Source organism: Melospiza melodia, chromosome 14, assembly GCF_035770615.1.
Source record: "Melospiza melodia melodia isolate bMelMel2 chromosome 14, bMelMel2.pri, whole genome shotgun sequence".
Taxonomy (NCBI): domain Eukaryota; kingdom Metazoa; phylum Chordata; class Aves; order Passeriformes; family Passerellidae; genus Melospiza; species Melospiza melodia.
The window spans coordinates 12,703,656-12,723,738 of record NC_086207.1 but is presented as its reverse complement, the minus strand read 5'-3'; the positions used below and the strand labels follow the sequence as shown (position 1 = coordinate 12,723,738).

Below are 20,083 nucleotides of genomic sequence, written 5' to 3'. Positions count from 1 at the left end.
AAAGCGAAGAGAGAAATCATGCTGAACATTTCATCACATTTTTATGCTGTTATCTCCCATAACATTATCTAATCATGTTTGAGCACAGTGAAAAAGAACAAGGCTGTGTGAATAGATGTAGGGGAGAGCTGCTTGCCTTGCTGAAGGAATTAGAAATATTGGCTTCAATTATTTAAGTCATCTGAAGAAGGCAAGCAGGATCTGGTCACTGTGCAATCTTTTGTCAAGTGAAAGGATTTAAGACTCCTCACCTTTGCCTTTACAGAGCAACAGGAGCAGGGCACCCAGTCCTGCCCTGTGCTGGTGTTTGGTGCCAGATTCTCCAACCCAGGGCATGTTAAAAGTAGTCAAACAGGCTGGGGTGGATCATTGAACTGCATGGTGGAGCTGGGATCAGCTCCAGCTATCCCAGTTTACCAGTTTTCAGGAGAAAAGGAGTTAGTTTCCAATGTCTGCTCTTTTTCTGCACAGATGCTCTCTCTGACAATGGATTTTACGTGCTGTGGTCACATTGCTGCAAAAGATGAGCAACTGCAAGGTGTGCTGTATCATCAGTTGAGTATGGTATGTGTTGCTCAGCCCTAATGGTCCCTAAAGTCATCTGTTAACTGGCAGGGACCAAAGCAGGGAGATCTGGAATGAGCTTGCCCCTACAATGCCTGTAGATTGTTTCTGAGTCTTGTTGCCCTCCCTGTTGGGAAATCTCCACCTGTGTGTGCAATGGGGATTCACCACCAGCCTGTCCTCAGCATGGATCTGTCTGAGCAAATCACCAGCAGTGACTGCAGGGAGCACAAAGCTGCTCTGGGACCCACCAGCAGGGCTGGATGGGAGATACAGCTGAGAAAGGTCATTGAGAAGACAGTTAATTACAATAATTGAAGAGGTTTTGATTATAATTTCTTATTAAAAAGGGAGCTTTCACTGTTGTGACCTGAGTTCCAGATTAGATTCATTAAGAGGCTGGTTTACTAAACAGTGCTGGATTACCAGACAATGTGGCCTGGAAGTCCTTGAATATGGAAGTGGTAGGTGTGACAGAAAATCCTTAGCTAGATGGTTATTATCAGTGGAAAGTTAATTCTTTAATTGTCCCCCAGTATGTTGTTCAAGGTAAACAGCAACTCTATATTGTCTCCTGGTAAAAGGTTCTGCCCATAAATTGCATCGGCAGCCCAAACCTAACAACCCTGGATGTTCTCAGCACCCAGCACCAGGAGTGAAAGCCAAATGTCCCCTAAATGTCCAGCACAGGCTCTGATTCATGGCAAAACCAGGGCAGCTGATGGAAAATGGCTTTTGGAGCTCACTTACCTTCATGTGCTCCCACCAGCCTGCTGAGGACAAGTTGACTGAATTAACTTCTTTTTAAACTCTTTTGATATACTTATCTATGAATATGATGAAATTTTCTGGATGAAACAAACCCCATACTATAATCCTGTGAAGAATTCAGTGCTTGGTTAACATGCTGGATTTCCAGCACAACAGACCCAGAATAAGCAACCTCAGTGAGAACTCTGCATTTTCTGCTCATCAGCTCAGTGCTGCAGTGCCTCTGGTGAGAAGCAGGAGGATGGTGCAGGCTCCACATCCCTGTTGGCTCCTTGGCAGAGGCTGCCCACACAAATGCCAATTAATGTCAGCTGAGGTGGTGGCTGCTCTCATTTGGACACCTGCTCACAAGGACCTGGACTAAGACCATCTTGTTCCTCTTTGCAACTGACAGCTGTTCAGCATCCTGACAACCTTCATTCACTACAGAGCTGGAAGGAAATCAAGCTGGTGACCTACATGTAAAAGTCTCTCATCCCATTAACACAGAAAATGCTCCACCTCCTCTGAACTAAAATGGAATTAAATTTAAAAAAGTCTTTAGGTGAAAATCCTTATTAAAATAAACACACCTTCTGGCATAAAAGAATTATTTTCCCCCTTCAAGAGTTGACTTACATCAGCTATTTTTTATTTTATTAAAGCATACTACAATTAAATTAACAGGGGTATAATTAACCTAATTTCCCCCATCGCTTAAAATAAAAGAAGGAGAAGAAGAAATGTTCCCCAGAAAAAAATCCTTTATATTGCATAGACCTCTAGTAAAAGAAAAACAACACCCACTCCAACCAGGGAGACTATCTGGATACAATATGGGGATGTTATGAATTATCAACAGGCTCAGGAGCAATTTGAATCTGATCTTGCTACCTAATTAGTTCCATTATTTCCCTATGTCAAAACATGTCCCTGAGTTTCTTACATCACTTATTGAGGAGATTTTAATTGCACAAAGCCTTCAGAAGACAAAGTACCTGGCCCATAGTGCTTTGCTGGGATCAGAGAGCTCAGGGAAAGAAGGTTTGAAATCTAAACACAATGATCTTCCTCCTCCTTTTCCTTTCAAGAGACTTACAAAGAAAATAAGAAGGAGTGTACTTTTTTTTTCTTCACCTGGGGGTGAACATAATACACTCAAAATGCTTATTTACACTCACACTAGCACCTTGAAAAATTAATCTAGCACAGAGAAATCTCTGCTGGAAAACCTCTGGACAGCTGATGTGTCCGAGGCACTGGAGTCATGGCATCCCACCATCTGCTCCTTCCACTGCCACGGGGGCACATCCAAAATGGATTATTTGGGGATGTTCATGCCTTTTCAAACCCTGCAGGCACAACCAAACCAGCTCAGTTTAATGAAGGGAAGTGTGTGGTGAGGAGGGCAACACAGGCTGAGCCATAAAAAAGTGCAATGTGTACATCAGAGTGGGGGTGTCCTGTGTGCCAGGATTCACAGACATCCTTTTCCACAGCTTGGGTATGTGAACTTTGCTTTGAATTCTGAGCCCTGTTTAAGGTGTCTTTCATTTTTACAAATGTTTGAAGTTGGAGAGAGCCAAATACTGCTGTCCTCACCCTGTGTGTATTTTCAGTGCCACCAGGGAGAATGTGAGCTGCAGAATTTGGCACATGCAGATTAATTCATGAATTCTGTTGCAAAACCTCAAAAAGAAAAACAAGCCCAAGTTTTGTGGCATTTAAAACTGGCTTAGGTATCTAAACGCATAAAGTTTCTTTCTTTTTTTTTTAATTGATATAGAAGAAAATGTAGAAAATGTGCCAAACTAAGTCAACATTCTAAAAACGAACATTGTTGAGATCAAGTGTTTAAAATCATCAAGCAGCCTTTCAAATAAAAGCTGCCAGGAATCAAACTAAACTAAAAAGAGATAACAGCTCCTCTGTGAATCAGAGCAAACACTGCAGAATTACCAGGAACGTTTTTCTCACTGAAATTGCTTAAGGAGAAAAAACCCAAAAAACAACTACTCAACACCTTTAGGATTTGGTCTCTGGCAAGGTCACCATGAGGATGCCATGAATCATCTGCATGAAAACATCCTTTTGACAATCTGATAAAATGAGATTTCCTATGATTCTGTGCCTAAAGGACTTCAAATAAAGTTTAAAGCCTCTAAGGGTTTCTGTCATGGGGTTTGAAGTGAATTCACATCTGGAAGCCATGATTAGCGGTACATCCAGTTGCTTTTTGCACTGTGGCTCGGATCCTCTGTATGAGAATATCTTTTTTTGGAGCACTGTTTCAGAAATAAGTAGGACATACAGTTTTAAAGACACTGACTTTGTTGTAAATACTGTGCAAAATAAGGGACACATGAAAAAAGATCATTTACACAGAACATGACTTGTTTCAGCACAGAGTTTTAAGATGTGTGGGGGAATTACTGGGTTTGTCTGTAGTTTTGAGCAATACTGCCCATGGTATATTCTCTTTGGGAAGAGCTAATCTGCTTCTACCCCAGCTCAGATGTAGCAAAACATTGGGGCTGTGGAGACCTGGACCAACAGAAAATGCCCTCCCTGATGTGCTGGGTCTGCTCTGGTGCTCCTGTAGCCTCTGTGGTGTCATTCTACAGGGACATCAGCTGAAAAAAGCCATAAAAGCAGCAGCTGCTGGACCCTTCCAATTCTGGGTTTGGACCCTGGCTTTAGACAGCTCACCCCAGAGAATCAGTGAAGTGAAGCACACACCTAGATAAAACTTGTGCATCCTGCTTTGCAGTCCAAGGGCCCACGTGTTTGGGGACACTGTTTGAAAGAATTAATGAGTCCTTACAGAAAGTGAATTTGCATCTGCTCTCTGATGAGCATGACCTCTTTAAACGCTGTTATCTGAATCCTTCCCCTCCCTGGTGGCTAAATGACATCAAAATCAGTCATGTTGGCTTAACCCACAGAGAGTAAATGTCCTCTAGACTGTTCGTATTCTTTCTTTCTTAAAAAAAAATGCACCAAAGAAGGCAAAGATGATGTTATTAAATACCCAGGACACAATGGGCTCCAGCTTTCTCCACCATTTAACTCTTCTGGCTACATGGCTCAGATGTGGATGTTTTGATTATTCTTTCCCTTACATAAACTGTTAGCAGGAATTTTTAAAGTAAAATCTAAGTGAGTTTTTTCCAACATTGGCATCATGTTCCCTATGCTTGTATGCCATATTTTCATCTTATTCCACTGACAATGTGTCAGAAAATACCTGGTGATAAAACTGGTGGTTAAGCAGTGACCAGAGTCCAACCCCAAGGAATGATTTGGATGCAGCCACGCTGAATTGGAAGGTGATGGAATTTAACAGTACAGACACAAACTACACCACAATAATTAACCCCAGCTCTTGAGAGAACTCCCTGAGCAGTTTCAGTTCCTCATACAGGGGTGTTCTCCATGGCCTTCAGACATTTATTAGCCTGATTAACTTGTGAAAGTCTCTCTGCCTTTGACTGCCAGTTTCTAGGGCAGTTTGGGGCAGAGAGAGGGGACAGAACGACTGCAGCTCCTTCAGAAAACAGCAGGATCAGGACTCAGGTAGCTGCTTATTCACTGGCACCTGCCTGACAGGATGTTGCAGCGGTGCTCAGTTAAATTCTCAGGTTGGAAGCTCCTACAACACCCAGAGTTGAAGGGGAAAGGGTTTCTTACTGCCTTGTGCTGTCTCCGAGCTCGTGGGTTTGATGACACGATTGGCATCCTCGTGCAGGGCTCCAAACCAGTCCTTCAGCCTCGAGGCCAGACTCCTCAGCTCCTTGTCTGTGCAAGCTAGGAGAGAACAAAGCAGCAGGCTGAGTCAGGGCCACCAGGGAAAAGCCTCTCCCCAGAGAGTCCATTAGGAAAATTGTGTTTATGGTTGTAAAGTTCTCCTCATTAAGAGCTCTGAAGGAAAAAGAGAAGGTCAGGGAAAAGGATGCAAGATAAAAAGAAAATGTAAGTCATGCTGAATTTTAAGTTGTGCTCAAGTACTTCCTTGAAAGCTGACATGAGTGGTGATGGAAGAAGTGCCATGCAGAGCTCCCTGCCAGTTGGCAATTAGAGCTATGTGACTATTTAACTTAAATGTTTTCACCTTTTAGGATTTCAGAGAAAAATACCAGTCAAACAGATGGGGAGGAGGGACATCCTTGCCTAGACATGCTACTCGAAAAAGATGCTAGGGATAATTTATAACTACATTTGGCTTTGTATAAGGCTATTATCACAGTAATAGAAAATATATATACTTATTTATATACAGAAAAAATTGTTATGTTGCTCTAGTTCTACTGCAAGTGAGACTCTACCACCTCTGAAGGTTGTCAATTCCATTTTGTTATCTTGGTAAAACATTTATTTTCTTATACATTTTACTGAGAAGTATCTAATTTTCCCAGAAATTTATTCCAAGAGATTAATGTTCAGCTGAAGCAAATATTTTTAGGGAAGAAAGCTGCCTTTGCAATGAATTTCTGTCAAAAAAAATATTCTTATTTCTGTATCATGTTTAGTGCTTAAAATTGACACGCTCAGGCAATTTTATTATTCCTACTGTGCACTCATTCTACATTTTAAATGACATTTCTTGAAATACAGAGCAAGACTTTATGCCATAGAGGCAGACATCCTTCACAGTCACAATAAGTCTTCTCCATCTCACTGCACATTATAATATCCCTCCTTCCACCTTATTGAAGAAAATTGAGTTCCACAGCTCTCCCAAGTTTAACTCACTGCTCCAATGACAAGGAACTTGCTGATATGTCACAGCTGTTCTGAGGATTTGTTTGTTCTCACACTTTAGTTTGGGACAGGAATAACTCTGAAGTTAAAAATAGAAATTATAGTATTTTCTAAATTTCAGGGGGAGAAAAAGAAAGATTTCTCCTTTTTTTTTTTCTGTAACATTGAAAGGGTTTGATAAATTTTCCTATGAAAGATAAAGATATGAAGATCAATATCCCTCTAAAGCTGAGTTCAGGTAAGGAAAAATCAGGTCTTAAACAAAAAATCCCATCAATGTAAAATAAATGGAGGACAACACAAAAATAATTGTAAAGTGGCCAACCTTGCTGAAAAAGCTACCACTTTATTTTCTCACTTGAATTAACATCACATTTTACTCATAGTAAACTATCTTATCTTTCCAAGTTGGGTGAAAAAAAAAAGACAATTCATTCATCCAAGAAATGAATAATATAGTTTTATTGTGCAAACCTGATACTTATTAAATAATCATGGTGGCACATGGAGGCCAAGGCTGGAACTCTGGGCCACAAACATCCATTCTTGTGCCTTCTGGACAGGTACACTGAGCTCACAGACAGTCAAGGCCCAGGAAAAAGAAATAATAATAAAGAAAATACCTCCCAGATTTTATTTTCCCGATTCAGATTTGTGTACTTCCAAACACATAGCCAACCCCAGACACCACAGCAACCCAAATTGAGCCAAATGCTTTGGGGGACACTGGATTTGCTCCCAAACTCCCCCTGTATGGAAGGCAGGAACAAGGAGCACCCCCTGTTCCCAGCCTCAGCACCCTGCAGGATGCCCTCCTCAAATAAAGTCTCTAAAATAAACCTCACAAAGTGGTCATTTGGTGTCAGCTGCATTGACTGGGGTAATTGGAATCCATGCTTTTAAACTGCAATACAAACCAGGATTGAATGCACAGCATAGGTGGGACAGAAGTAATTAATGAATGGTAAACAGAAGTAATTAATGGCAAATCAGACTTGGAACAACTTGTCTCTATAACTGAGCCAATCAAACATGTCAGGGTCTGTAAAATACCATTTCTAATGAAGCCGTTACAGATTTTTCATGTTTGGAACTTCAGCCATGTTGAGAAACAGCTTTTTTTGAGGGCAGTGTTTGAGAGTGAACCCTGGGTAGATTTATTGTTTTTGTTTTTGCTGACCACAAACCCTGCAGATTTCCTTTGGAATTTGATCTGAGGCATGATTGACAGCAAGCCCAGAACTGGAGTTTTCTGCATTCTGGATAGATTTTCTGTGAGTAAATGAGATATTCCTTGAGTATGCTGCTTAAGGATGATTCCACAGTGAGTATGAAGTTGAGGTTCTCTCTTAGGACTGCAGTCTTTCTTCACTAGAATAAATACTGTTTCATGAGTCAAACAGCAGCCAACTTTGCTATTAATATGGAGTGAATAATAAATTTCTGGACAAGACTTCAAAAATTTAATGCAAAGTTCAGTTAATTTTCTATTCAAGCATTTAATGCCCTCAATCTTACTTTCGCCTGCACATTAAAATAGAGGAAGCATTCTTTTATTTTACATTTCTTGCATTAAATTTTATTTTAATGCTACCATGTCTGGTTAAAAAAAAATCCTGCCTTTCTACCCAATGGAACTGCATTCCATTTTTATTTATTTCATTTGAATTTCATTTCATATTAATTTATTTCATTATCAGAGGCATATAATAATTCTGTATTTTTTTGGTTTGGGGCACATTTGGGACAGGAGTTTCATACAAACAAAATCAGTGCTCTGGCATCTAAGAACCAGAGCACTCAATGTTTTATTTCTGGTGGTAGGGCCCATTAGTTATATATCAAACAATTATCTTGGAGGAGCCCCTCATTTGAGATCCTTACATATAAATTTACATTAGTAGAAGTTATAAAGCATTTTTAAGAACCCTCTTCATGAAAAATGCAGTGCAAATGTACCTCTCCACTATTAATAGAAGTTTCAAGTCACATTTCTCAGATAAGAAGCACAGGGCTGTAGGAGGAATGGATGTGATAATGGGTCTCTTGCTATTTGAAGATTTATAAGGAGAGAACACCGGGGTTGCAAACAATATGGATATTGACATGACTAGAAGCACTGATTTAAAAATCCAGCCTGAAGAGAATCACCAAGGGAGGAGACTCTGCACAGCCCCTCTCTCACAACTGGAACCTGTCCAGTCAACTGTCAGCAACCAAGTGCACACACATGTAAATAGGCATTTTCACTGGTGTGTGTCTTCTCTGAGATAAGAGACCTGGGCTTCAATTTATTTCCTGCCCCTCTTAAAGAGAAAACAACCCACACTTCTTCACCCTTGCTATTTTACTGATGTCAACTTCTTTAGCAGCCATCTGATATCAGCCCCTGTGTGGCATTAATTCCTGGATCCTCCCCTGCTGATGGCTGTGATGATCTGCTCAGAGCCCATGGCTTTCCTGAGAGCAGCAGGGTGGGATGGGAGCTACTGCAGCCAGGGATGAGGAGGAAGGCTGGGTAAGAGCTGGGTAGGAGCTGGGTAGGAGCTGGGTAAGAGCTGGGTAAGAGCTGGGTAGGAGCTGGGTAGGAGCTGGGTAGGAGCTGGGTAGGAGCTGGGTAGGAGCTGGGTAGGAGCTGGGTAAGAGCTGGGTAGGAGCTGGGTAGGAGCTGGGTAGGAGCTGGGTAAGAGCTGGGTAGGAGCTGGGTAGGAGCTGGGTAAAGCTCCCAGCCTGAGCCCAGAGCACAGTCCCTGCCCTGGGGTGGCACTGGGACCTGGAGCAGGGCAGAATCTGCCCCTTCTCTGAGTCTCAGCAATGAGAATGCAGGGGAGGATATGAGAGCTGCTGGACCCAACAACATCCTCAGACCTGCATCTGCTGATGTGACAAATTATCCTGCAGAAAGTGATTTATTAACAAGAAGCCAAAGTGCAGATTTATTCCCGAGGGTGAAGCACTTGGTCCAGCAGTTATTTATTCCTCACAAACTGAAAGCACTGTTGCTAAATACCTATTTTCACCAAGCAGAAAGCATTAATCTGACCTAATGGAAAGCCATTAGCATGCTGTAAAGGCTCAGGCTTTTATGGGCCTGCTTTTGTTATGGACTTTTGCAGCACTACAGATACCAATCTATATACATTGGTGGTGAAAATTAGCAGTATAATATTTAATTTCACTCTTTCAGATAGGGACTTTCAATAGTACTTAGTGATAGAAATCAACATTAAAACTGAACTTACCTGTAGATGTACAAGATTAAATCAATACTGAATCACATCCCATTTCTACTCCAACCTAGCAAAGCAATATTGTAAAATCTCCATCCACAAACAACATAAAACCCCCAAACCTCACAACTCCTACTGCAGTGAATTCTAAACAAGACTTAATACTTAGGAAGCCCATTCCTGCAGGATCATATTAATGTCTCACCTGTGCTGGAATATTCTGGCTAACAAGAAGTCCATATTGTCCAGGAACAAGTTACAGTGATATGTTACACTACTTCCCAACAAGCAAAGTGTGCAACCAGATTCACAGAATGTGTACAAAAGGTTTTGTGTCATTTGAATTTCCTGGCATCTCTCTGGCATCTGTCTGTTGCCTTCTCACTCCTACTGTTCTTATTCTAATAATAATTCTTACAAATACTACTACCAATTACTTTTAGAGTAGTATTACTAATAATTCCAATTCCTATTCGTACCAATTACTTGTAGAGACACTGGTTCATATTATTGTTATATAATACTAACTAGTCTGTTAGGTAGAGATTGAGGAGCCCTGAATGCCAAAGGGACACACCCCTGAAAGGTGGAACAGCTTCCACTGTTTCTGTACTGTAGAAGGAAAGAAACTGCAAATGCAGAGAAATAACAAAAATGAAAAAAAAAAAAAGTTGGAGCTTTAAAAAATGCATATTTAGTTTAGTGAGGTTAGTGTTCTTCCTATGCAAATTAAATCTTCAGCTTGGGGACATGCCACTTCTTTTTAATAACCTGCTTAAGGATGCATATGTGCTGCACGGAGCAGAATCAATGGGTTGTGGTTGAGGTGACCAGCCACAAAACATAAATAAAAAACAGAAACCTTTGCAAGAGAGCCCATGGACTGAGATACTTTTTATTCCCTGAGCACCAAGAAAGAGGCAGTGGATGCATTATTGGAGCCCAGCCCTGCCTGCTCACAAGCAGAAAGCAGCTCTGCTGGTAGCACATGTGATGGTACAAACTGCCCAGTCATTTGTCCTGTGAGCCTGGAGGAGAAGACTGTTTAGATTTGATTAAAATGTGATATAGCACAAACTAAATGACATTGCCCAATAGTGATATATTCCTCCTCTTAGAAGTAGGGCAGGCATTATTTCAGCAATTCAGAAGGGAAAAAAACTCTCATTTTTTGCATTTTTGAAGACTAACTCAACAAAATTATATGGTAAAACATATTTGAAAACAATGTGGCAACACTTCTTAAAAAGGTTTGACATAAATGTACCTTAGCATGGAGGTTGACAGGAGTACTAATTTTTATATTATCTTTGATTTTTGCATGCTTTGTAAAAAGAAAATGCAGCAATTTTAACCACGCTTTCTCTGACAAACATCATTACACCTTCTTGCAGGTAAGTCAGCATCTTATTTCACCCTGATAGCAAGGTCCATACGTGTGTGGATTATTAAAAAAGGCAGTTAAAAAAACTGTAGCATCTTTTGGGCTAAGAGGGTGGATCTGTCCCAAAAATGCAGAATAGTGCTCTGCTGCTGCAGGAGCTGCTTTCAAAGTAAGCATCAAGATAAATTCAGGGCTGTGCTAACCTTCCACTTCCAATCCAACCCCACACAGATGCATATAAACATACACACATCTGTGTGACTTGCAGATGACTCCCAAGTGTTTTATATGTGATATTTGGGTGATGCAACTCGGGCAATAAAGGCCTCCACAAATATTTCACTGTTCGTGGTTGGAAGGAGTAATGCTCTAATTTGCTCTTTTCATTGAGGCCTCAGGCAGCTTCTTATAACAATAAAAAATGAAGTATTATGCCAATAATTTTATGAAGTAGAAAGGAATGGATTGTTTGCTGTTACTATAAGGAAAGGTTGTGCATGTCAAACATGCCTTGCTAGTCCAATCAATGAACAGCTCACCTGTAAAACTGCTCCTGAGGTCACCAACACCTCATGACAGAGCTCTACATGGACATATTTGTCTCACTGCATTTTTGGCACTCACTGGCTATTCTTTCACAGGGTTGACACCTATGCTGATAACCACCTCTGATCCTGCTGTCACTTGTTTTGCCTTGGCTTACTTATATATACAGCAGCAGATGCCAAGATCCTGCAGTTCAGACTTTGAGATGATTACAGGAGCAGCTGAGTTATTGGGCAGATGAAATAGGCTTTGATCTGGAGCTCCTTTAAAAAGGCACATTTAAAACACAAAGCTCAGCTAGAACTGTGTGAAGCAAGATTGAGAGCTACAAAGCTCCCTCAGCACTGGAGGCAAAGTGTACATCTGCTTTCCTAGTGCTTACTGCTACTTCCTTTTGTGCTCACATTAATTGTGGGAACCCTGGAAAGTGCATCTTTGCCAGGTGATTAAGAAGCCTGGAGTTTTATTTTAAATACATCCAAACTATAATGATGGTGGGGGACTTTCAGAGCCAAGGAGGAAGCCTGTGGGAGTAATGTCCCTTGTGACATTCTGGCCATGTCAGGTACTATTTAAAATGTTATCTCCTGCATACTTCTTAGCCTACCAAAATTCATTTGCCAGCTCACTCTAATGCCCTCATTCAACTCTGTCCCAACAGCTGAAAGGTGGGATAGAGTTACATCAACTGAAAACTAAAGCAGAGCAAATAAAAATGTCTGACTGAGTGGACTTTTCAACAGTTCATGGAGCACTCTGGATAAAAAAAGGCTTTACAGAGCCATCATCTCTCTTCTTGCCTTCCTTCTTCCCTCCCTCTCTCCCTCTCTGTTTTTCACTCAACTCTGAACAGATGTCCCCAGCAGATCTCAGAGCACAGACTCCAGTTGGCTTTAGCCATGGCCTGTCCAGCACTGGCCAATCTTTCCAAGAGGGATGAGTTATCAGAAAAACTGACCATTGCTCTGAGATTAAAGCAGTGTTTAAAGTAAACACACAGCTCCCAGCTCATGGGAGGTTTTCACAGATACTTGACTTCACTGCTGACAGCTCAGCAGATATTGCACTCCAAGGCATTGGGAATAACAAATCAGCAAAGCTGGAAGAATAATTAAGAGTAGAAACAAACTCACTGTGATTAAAATGAAGGAATTGTGGGACTGGCTACCATAGTGTGAATATTTGGGTTTTAAAAGGAATTGTTTCCCACAGACCTTCCAAAGCCACAGCTGAAAATGTTGGAGACAACCTGCTGAACTTCACATCCAGGAGGTTGTTTTGCTTCACTTGCTGAACAAAGAGAAATTTTAGATTCTGATCTTCAGTAAAAATGTTCTGAGTTACAGTAGTTGGAAATAACTTGAGCTGGTGATGTTAAGGGCAGCTGCTACTTTCCATAAAGAAAATGGCTTTGAGCTGGAAAGAGCAAAATTCAGGAAGTAAAATTAGTAAATTGAAAGTATTTGAGAAGAAATGAGCAGATCTATTTATGTCCAATTGAAATGGGAAAGCAACATCCAAGAATAAAAATGAAGAGATTATATTTAGGGGAAAAAAGTGAAAACAGAGGGTGGTTTCACTGAATCTTATGTTGAAGAATAAGCTCATGCACCACTTCTCAAAAAGAAGTTGAAAATATTACTATATATAAAATGAGCTGTAAGAGACCTCTAATTTTTACAGTTCTTTGTGCAATCATAGATAGACCTAAACTGAATTAGGAGAAAACTCAATGGCAGTAGATAATTTTTGTAAGGTGTCATAGTAAAAAGAGATACTAATTATTATTTGATACCATTCTTTTAAAGCACATGAAAGTTGTTCATAGGATAAAACCACATTTACACAAGTCTGTCCTTCTGACACTACTCCATCTCTTTAAGTTTGTTCAAATCTAAAATTAAGGAGCTCCCAGCTGATCATTGGTTTTTTTTTGTTTGCTTTAATGTGAAAAGGTATTATTTTTATGGGCAGCAAGATCCAAATGCTAGTGTGTGCTGGGTATGCTTGTTTTGGGGTAATGTTTGGGCTCTTCACCCTCCCAGTAATGGCCATTGCTCTACCTGAAGAAACAAACTGCAGAATATTGTAGAAAAAGACAAAAGCAAGACCCTCACTGTGCAGCCTGACTGGATCCAGCACAGGACATTTCCAGAGTGACAGTGAACACTAGGACTGAGCTGCTTTCTCATAGGAAAATACCCCACCCCAAATTCTTCCCAGAATCCCTGCCAGGACACCAGATACTGCCTAAAACCTTCAAAGAAACCCAGGAATTGATTAGAAAGACTCTTTCTTCCAGGAACTGGTGCTCTATCAAACAGAAAAAAAAGGGGAAACCATTGACTAGATTCACTTAATTTTTACTGGAGCCCACTATCCTTACTCTCCTCCTGAGAGACCCTTGATAAATCCAATTTGCCTGTGCTTGAGCAGGATGGAGAGAGAGATACTCGTGAGTCAGCATATGCCAGCAGAAGCTGGTTTTCCCCCTCATTAACTTTTTTGCACATCAGCTGATTTTTACTTTATACTGAGTCTATCTCTGTGCTTATTTTCTCTGTTCCCTACAGAATGTCATCATATCTGATACCACCAGGGCTTCATTAATGTAAAATGTTGTCATGTGGTGAATTATTCTTAAATGAGAAAACACAGAAGAGAAAATGAGGAGTTGTCGGATGGCATGTGGCTAGGAGCATTTGAAGGTGTCCCACAGGAATTCCTCCAGCAAATTGTTGGGAAACCTGATTGAAATTCAATAAGAAAGTGCAAATGAGACAACATAGCTCCCCTGTGGATTGCAAAGATCCCCTGACTATGGGCTTGCCTGTGATTTTCTAAGGTTCTGAATTTACATGGGTAGCTGAAAGTTCCAGGTGTCACACATTGAAAGAATTTTAGAATTATTTAGTCTTCATTTTAGTATTATTTTTAATCTTCCTCCAAAAGTTGCCTTATGCCTTTTAGATTTCACTATTTCTTTGGTGCTCTTTAAGGATACAGGGATATAATTTCACATTCCATACCTTTTATTTTTTTTAACTTTTAATTCACTATAGAGCTTGAATATACTTTCCCCATTTTGCCACACCTTCCTGCACACTGAAGTATCTGCAGATGTCAGGACTTTAGTGCACCATTTACTATCCTTGTCACTGTCAGGAAAAGCAGTCATCCCACAAAGGCAACAATCTCATCATGTTATTGTGAGCTAATAACCACAGTGTGGTTATTATCTATGTGTGTCTCAGTGCTAAAGATCAAAAATAATTCCCTACTTCACTTGGTATGACTGATCACAGAAATGCACTTCTAATGTTAAGAAAATCTTGGAGAACTCATTGGAAATTTTGTTTTGGTCTTCCTGAAGCCTTCCCTGACAGCAACAGGAGCCTGGATTTAAATATCTGTGTTCCAACATGTGGACACACATTCACTCTTGCTCACAGACTCAGAGCTGCCTCCATGCAAGTAATAATGCAAGAGGATCTTCCTCCTTCAACTGTTGTAAAGGCAGGCAGTAAAGAGAAAAAAATCACTCCTGGATTCATACCCTCTGTCTGTAAAAAGCCCTGCTGAAAGCCCAATTATTTTGACAGATACAGGGGAAAGCCAAAAAAATAAGGACTTAGGTAAATTACAATGCAAGAACTCAATGTATATCTAAAAGTAAATAATGCTTTCAAAGGAAATGGTAATCTTTCTGCATTGAAAGCTTCTGATCTTACCATCTTTACTTCAGATCATATTAGTACTGAGCATCATTACAAGAATGTGCTCTTTGAAGCATGTGTACTCTATTTTCCTTCTATTCATCATAAATACTCTCTCTGTGAAAGCATGCTCTGCCACTGTGCACACATTTTTCTTTCTAAGATTTAATTCATTTCCTAAAGAAACATCATGCAAAAAATCAATCTTGCCAGTTCAAGTTCACAAGGCCTGATTCATTTAACAGATGATTTATTGACAACTGTGAGATAGAAAATAATGGAATGTTGTTACTAAGAGCAACATTACACATTCCCAGCAGAGTGTACAGGGATGGTACACACAGAGGGCATTAATGCTCCTTCATGGATGAGTGACACATTGCAAGAAGAAAGAAGAGAGCTGGCCATGGCTCAGGGTGCCTTCCAGCCTCTATTCCAGCTCCCCTTTGCACTCCCACCTAATGTTATTGCATAAATCCTGACCTTAGCTGTTGTTGGTTTGATTGAAAAGCAATGGTTTGTGGAGAGAGAGATAAGAAAGCAAGTGTCCTGTTACATAAGCAGTTCTGCAGAGAAAATGTGAAAATTCCACCAAAACTGCACACGAAGGAGCAGACCACAACTGAGTGTGGTAGTTGACAGTTTGATACCTAATCTGGAAAGTGCTTGTCTAGGTAGTGTCACAGACAGGAATTAAAGACTTCTCTTCCTTTTCTCTTTCCTTCTTTCCCTACTTTTCACAGTGCCAAAGAAAGCAGAGTCTGCAGTTCTCCAGGTTGAATACACCTTGGATTTCTTAATATAGTGTATAGATCCTTTTTATCTTCTACTAAAAAAGACATGGTGAAAAGAACCATTTCCCTGCACCTCCCCTCTACCTATATATTCCACAAGTGTGGTGGGATCTCCTGGACTGTCTCATAAAAATAAAGAAGATTTCCCCTGAGCTGTCTTACGCTCTCATATTCATCACGACTCGAGTGATCGAATGTGACCTTCAGCAGGATAACTACTTTGCTGTCCCCAAGTCAGGCATTAAATCATCCAAATTCTAGTTCAATAGCTCTTGTAAAAGAGTCCAAGCCCTAATGTCAGGTGCTCATGCTCCTGATTCAAAGTACCTGCACACACCCTGGGCAGAGAGCATCTGGCCCCAGGCACAGAAATGGCTTTGACCTCTTGCTTGTTCCTGAGCACTGAGGAGCTGGGGCTGAGCTGGCAGAAAAATGCCCTGTGTGCTCCAGATCTCATGGCCAGAATCCTCATGGGGAACACAGCAAAAAGACCATTTAACTCCTAGAAAGCAGCAAAGAAGCATGGCTGTGCTGCATTAGAAAGCAAGCAGTTCTGGGCACAGCCTGTCCCTCCAGATTGGTCCCTCAGAGATCTGACCCTTTGCCAGACTCCCAAATCCCAGCACTGCATAGCTGAGAAGTTGGTTTCTGTAAGTAACCCATCATGCTCAATGCTAGACAAGCACAGGAAATAACTTCTCATGCATGAAAGACTCTATGCTTTTTGGAAAAAATAAAAAAGTAAAGCAAACCCTTAATCCTTCTTTCTGAAAAATAGCAAGAAAAGATAGCAGGGAACTCCTACAGATTTCTAAAGTGCAAAAAGTGAGGGATGTTTGACACGCTTCATTAAATAGACAAAAATAGGAAATATTTTGAAAACACAGAGTTGAATACATCCATGGGACTCCATAGGAAAAAAAAAGAAGGAAAGATTTAAATCTGTTCCCAGAAAGATAATTTAAAACCAGAATGATACATTCCCTCCCTAGTAATCAGTCTTCAAATAGGATGATTTAACTGAGACCCTCAAAATCTCTGTAACAGAAACTCAGGAAAACCTGATTAATTCAATTGTACTCTATTGCACTGTCAAAATTATAAAGTGAAAATGTTAACTCAGCCTACAAGGCCTTTTTACTGTGTAACAGGATTCAGCTGTAATTAAAAAAAAAATCTCAAGCACCCACATTTCATGAAAACAAGTCTATATATTTTCCTGTGTCAGAGGAATGGGAAAGCCAGGAGGCAGAACTCAGGCACTGGTGTATTTGCAGGCAGCAGGCACAAGGGAGCAGCACAAAACATCAGTCCAAAGGATTTCCTGAAGATCCCACAGAGGTGCAGGTGACAGGACTCAGCTCTAAGTGTGCAGGAACACAACTTGTGGCAATTGAGTGCTTAGTGGGGAGGAAGTTCAGTGCCAGGGTAGCCTGTACCAACCTCTGAGCCAGCCAGCAAAAGCCCAATAAAAAACCTTTTTTTCTGGATTTCCTTTAGGTGAGAGATGTGGAATGTGACCTGACATCAGGGCACAGGGAGAGTGGGGAGCAGAGGAGGTTTGGCAGGGTCATGGAGGGAAACCTTACATCTGACAGTGTCTCACAGCTTACAAATTGGCTGCTCAGTTCCTGAGCTGACTGCTTTCCAGCAAGAGCTGACTGTTTTCCCCTTTCAGTACCCTCTCTAGGCACTTTGAAAAGGAAAAGGATTCATATCAATTCTCCATATGTTAAGCTGTATATACAGCATGATGGAATATGTATGCATGCACAGTAACTGGGGATTTTCAGAAGTAAATCTGTATTCTAGGACATAAAAGTAGAGGTCAATAGGTCAACAAAGATTAATAAATTCATTCTTTAGCTCCTATAAGGGATGGAAGGACTCTCAGAAATGAACTGTGATCTGCAATAGAGTTGTAGCTGAATATTCACATATTTCTCAAGAGCTGGATTTTTTGGCTATTGATCTGCCAATCACTTTTCTGTCAGAGGAAATTCAGTTATCCACATCTCACTGAGCCTTTTTCACCTAGTTGCTTTTGTAGGAATTGTGTTTGTTGTATATCTGTATCTTTTATATTATCTCAGAATGAAAAATTCAATAGCTGCTGTGTTGAATTCTAAAGATCATTATTCAGCTTGTTTAGAAAATGAAAATGACACCCACTTTTCTCTCCTCTTGCTCTCACCATCAGTTTACTTTCAAACAGCTTGGTATATTTTACTAAATTAAAAAAAATGTATCTTTTGTTATACTGGTATTGTCTGCGCAAATGCTGCAGCTCTGGCATTGTCCCTGCCAATAGAATATGTTTGTAAAACTGCTGAATAAAAGCTCTCCAGTGCAGGAATAGCTAAAGTGACTTCTCACTTTAAGAATGTTGCAATCATTCTCCTTTACAGTTCTACCATAAATCCCAGTGACCTCCCCATTGTCTGGGAACTCACTCAACCCCCTCTGGTGCCTTGGGTCCTGTTCCAAAGCACCACCAGAATTTCCTTCCCAGCTCAGCATCCCCTCTCTTCACACCAGTACAGACAGACTCATCCATTCCAAAAAGAGCACGTCCAGCCCATGTTGATGCCATCCCCTGTTCCTCCATTTCTTCAGCTCTCAGCTACCTTCAGGCCAGTTTCCTCAATAATCTTGTTCTGTCAGGTTTCTGCTCCTACATTTTTCTGCCTGTCCCATTCCTGCTCTCTGCAGCAATCTGGGAGATGTCCTCGGTCCCCACTCTCCTTTTGTCCTCCACAAACACTAACTCAGTTCAGTTGGCAAGACACACATGAAGGATGGATGGATTGACTTCTTCCCATCAAATTGAAATTTCGGTCTAAATTTCATACACCTCAAAAATGCCAACTGGTCAGCCTACATTTTCCCACAGGCGGAGCTGAGCTCCTCATTGCTCCTCTCTAGTGTTTAAACTCCTTCACTGCAGATTTTCCCCCACCCTTCTGTATACTTTTAGTGGGGCTGCAGCCTTTCCTGGGACTGTCTCAAGCTTATCTCTGCCTAAATGTTGTGCAAAGTCAGTAAATGATACTTTAAAACACCATTTCCAATCCATTCTCACAGGTAAGGGAATGTATCAGTTCTCCTCCTGCCTGTTCTCATGCCCTTTCCTCTGGCCTTGCTGAGTTTCACCATCTTCCCTTCATTCCCTTCCAGAATGCTTCTGCAAAGACAATTTTGCCAAGATAACACAGCCCAGCTCCTCATGCTGACCAGGCCATCTCTGCTCCCTGCATTTTCCCGCTGCTCTCCCAGTCCCCACACACACATGAGCTGTAAGTCTCACTTTTGAACCCTTTACATTTCACGTCTGATCACACCTCCACTGAGCCACCCCTGACTCCTCTCTGTTAACTATGACAGCCTTTATTACCCAGTCACTAAATTTTGAAACAAGTATCTTCAGCTTTTCTTGTCATACCTGTCAGAAACTCCCTGTAAACACCTGCAAAGTCATGTTCAGGGACTTCTGAAACTCGAATTTAACATGATACCTACAAAAAACCCAGACAAATACATGACAATTCTTGTCTGAGGCACTGACTGTAAGACTGCACATACTGCTGACCCGTGCTGGCACATTTTTAATTAGCAGTGCTAGTGTTGTTCCTTCCCTTTGCTTTATGTGGGTTGTAAACTTTTTGCTTAGAAACCATATTTTTATTCTTTTTACATGAAATGGGCATAGCAAATATCTGACTACTTTATTAGCTAAGCAAGGAAATTGTTAAAAGGGAGGTGTCTATAAAATACAGAACCGTATAACCCCTTCCAGATGCATAAAATGTATCTTGCAAAGGAGATGAAGATGAATATAACAATTTGGCATTGTGTCAGAAAGAAAACCCAGTAATTGGGATGGATGATGATAAAGAGAAAATCAAAAATTCATGGCATGATTTAGTTCAATGTAAATCTGAAAAACACCCCAGCAGTGTCAGGGAAATTATTCTATATTTGTTTAAGCGAGAGGCTGCACAGGATGCAATTCAGCCATCTGTGCTTGGCCCATCTGTACTTTGAAAAGTACTGTAGGACTGAACTGCACCATTTCTGCTGTCAAACCTGGGAGACGTTACAAGAGATGCCAAGGAGCAAGAAGGGTGGGTGACAGCACATTGACTGAGAGCTCTTTTTCAAATTGCCTTCTCTCTAGTCTCTTACAGATGCATTTCAAATCAAAATCACTGACTAAGACTTCCTAAGAACTCCTTGAAATTACTTTTTTTTCCTAAATTGTCCAGCTATTTCTACTCTTCAATGGAAAGACAAAGTACCACCATCAGTTAATCAGTTTATATATTAAAAAAAATAAAG

The 20,083-nt window shown here is 40.8% G+C and overlaps 1 protein-coding gene across 1 annotated transcript in view; it reads right to left on the bottom strand.

The window, feature by feature from the left end:
• SPOCK1 (SPARC (osteonectin), cwcv and kazal like domains proteoglycan 1) overlaps positions 1–20,083 on the bottom strand; it is a 264,194-nt gene that overhangs the window by 13,071 nt on the left and 231,040 nt on the right. The window contains exon 7 of the mRNA XM_063168721.1: positions 5,005–5,121. Coding sequence (XP_063024791.1) covers positions 5,005–5,121 — 117 coding nt within the window. The remainder of the gene's footprint in view (positions 1–5,004; positions 5,122–20,083) is intronic.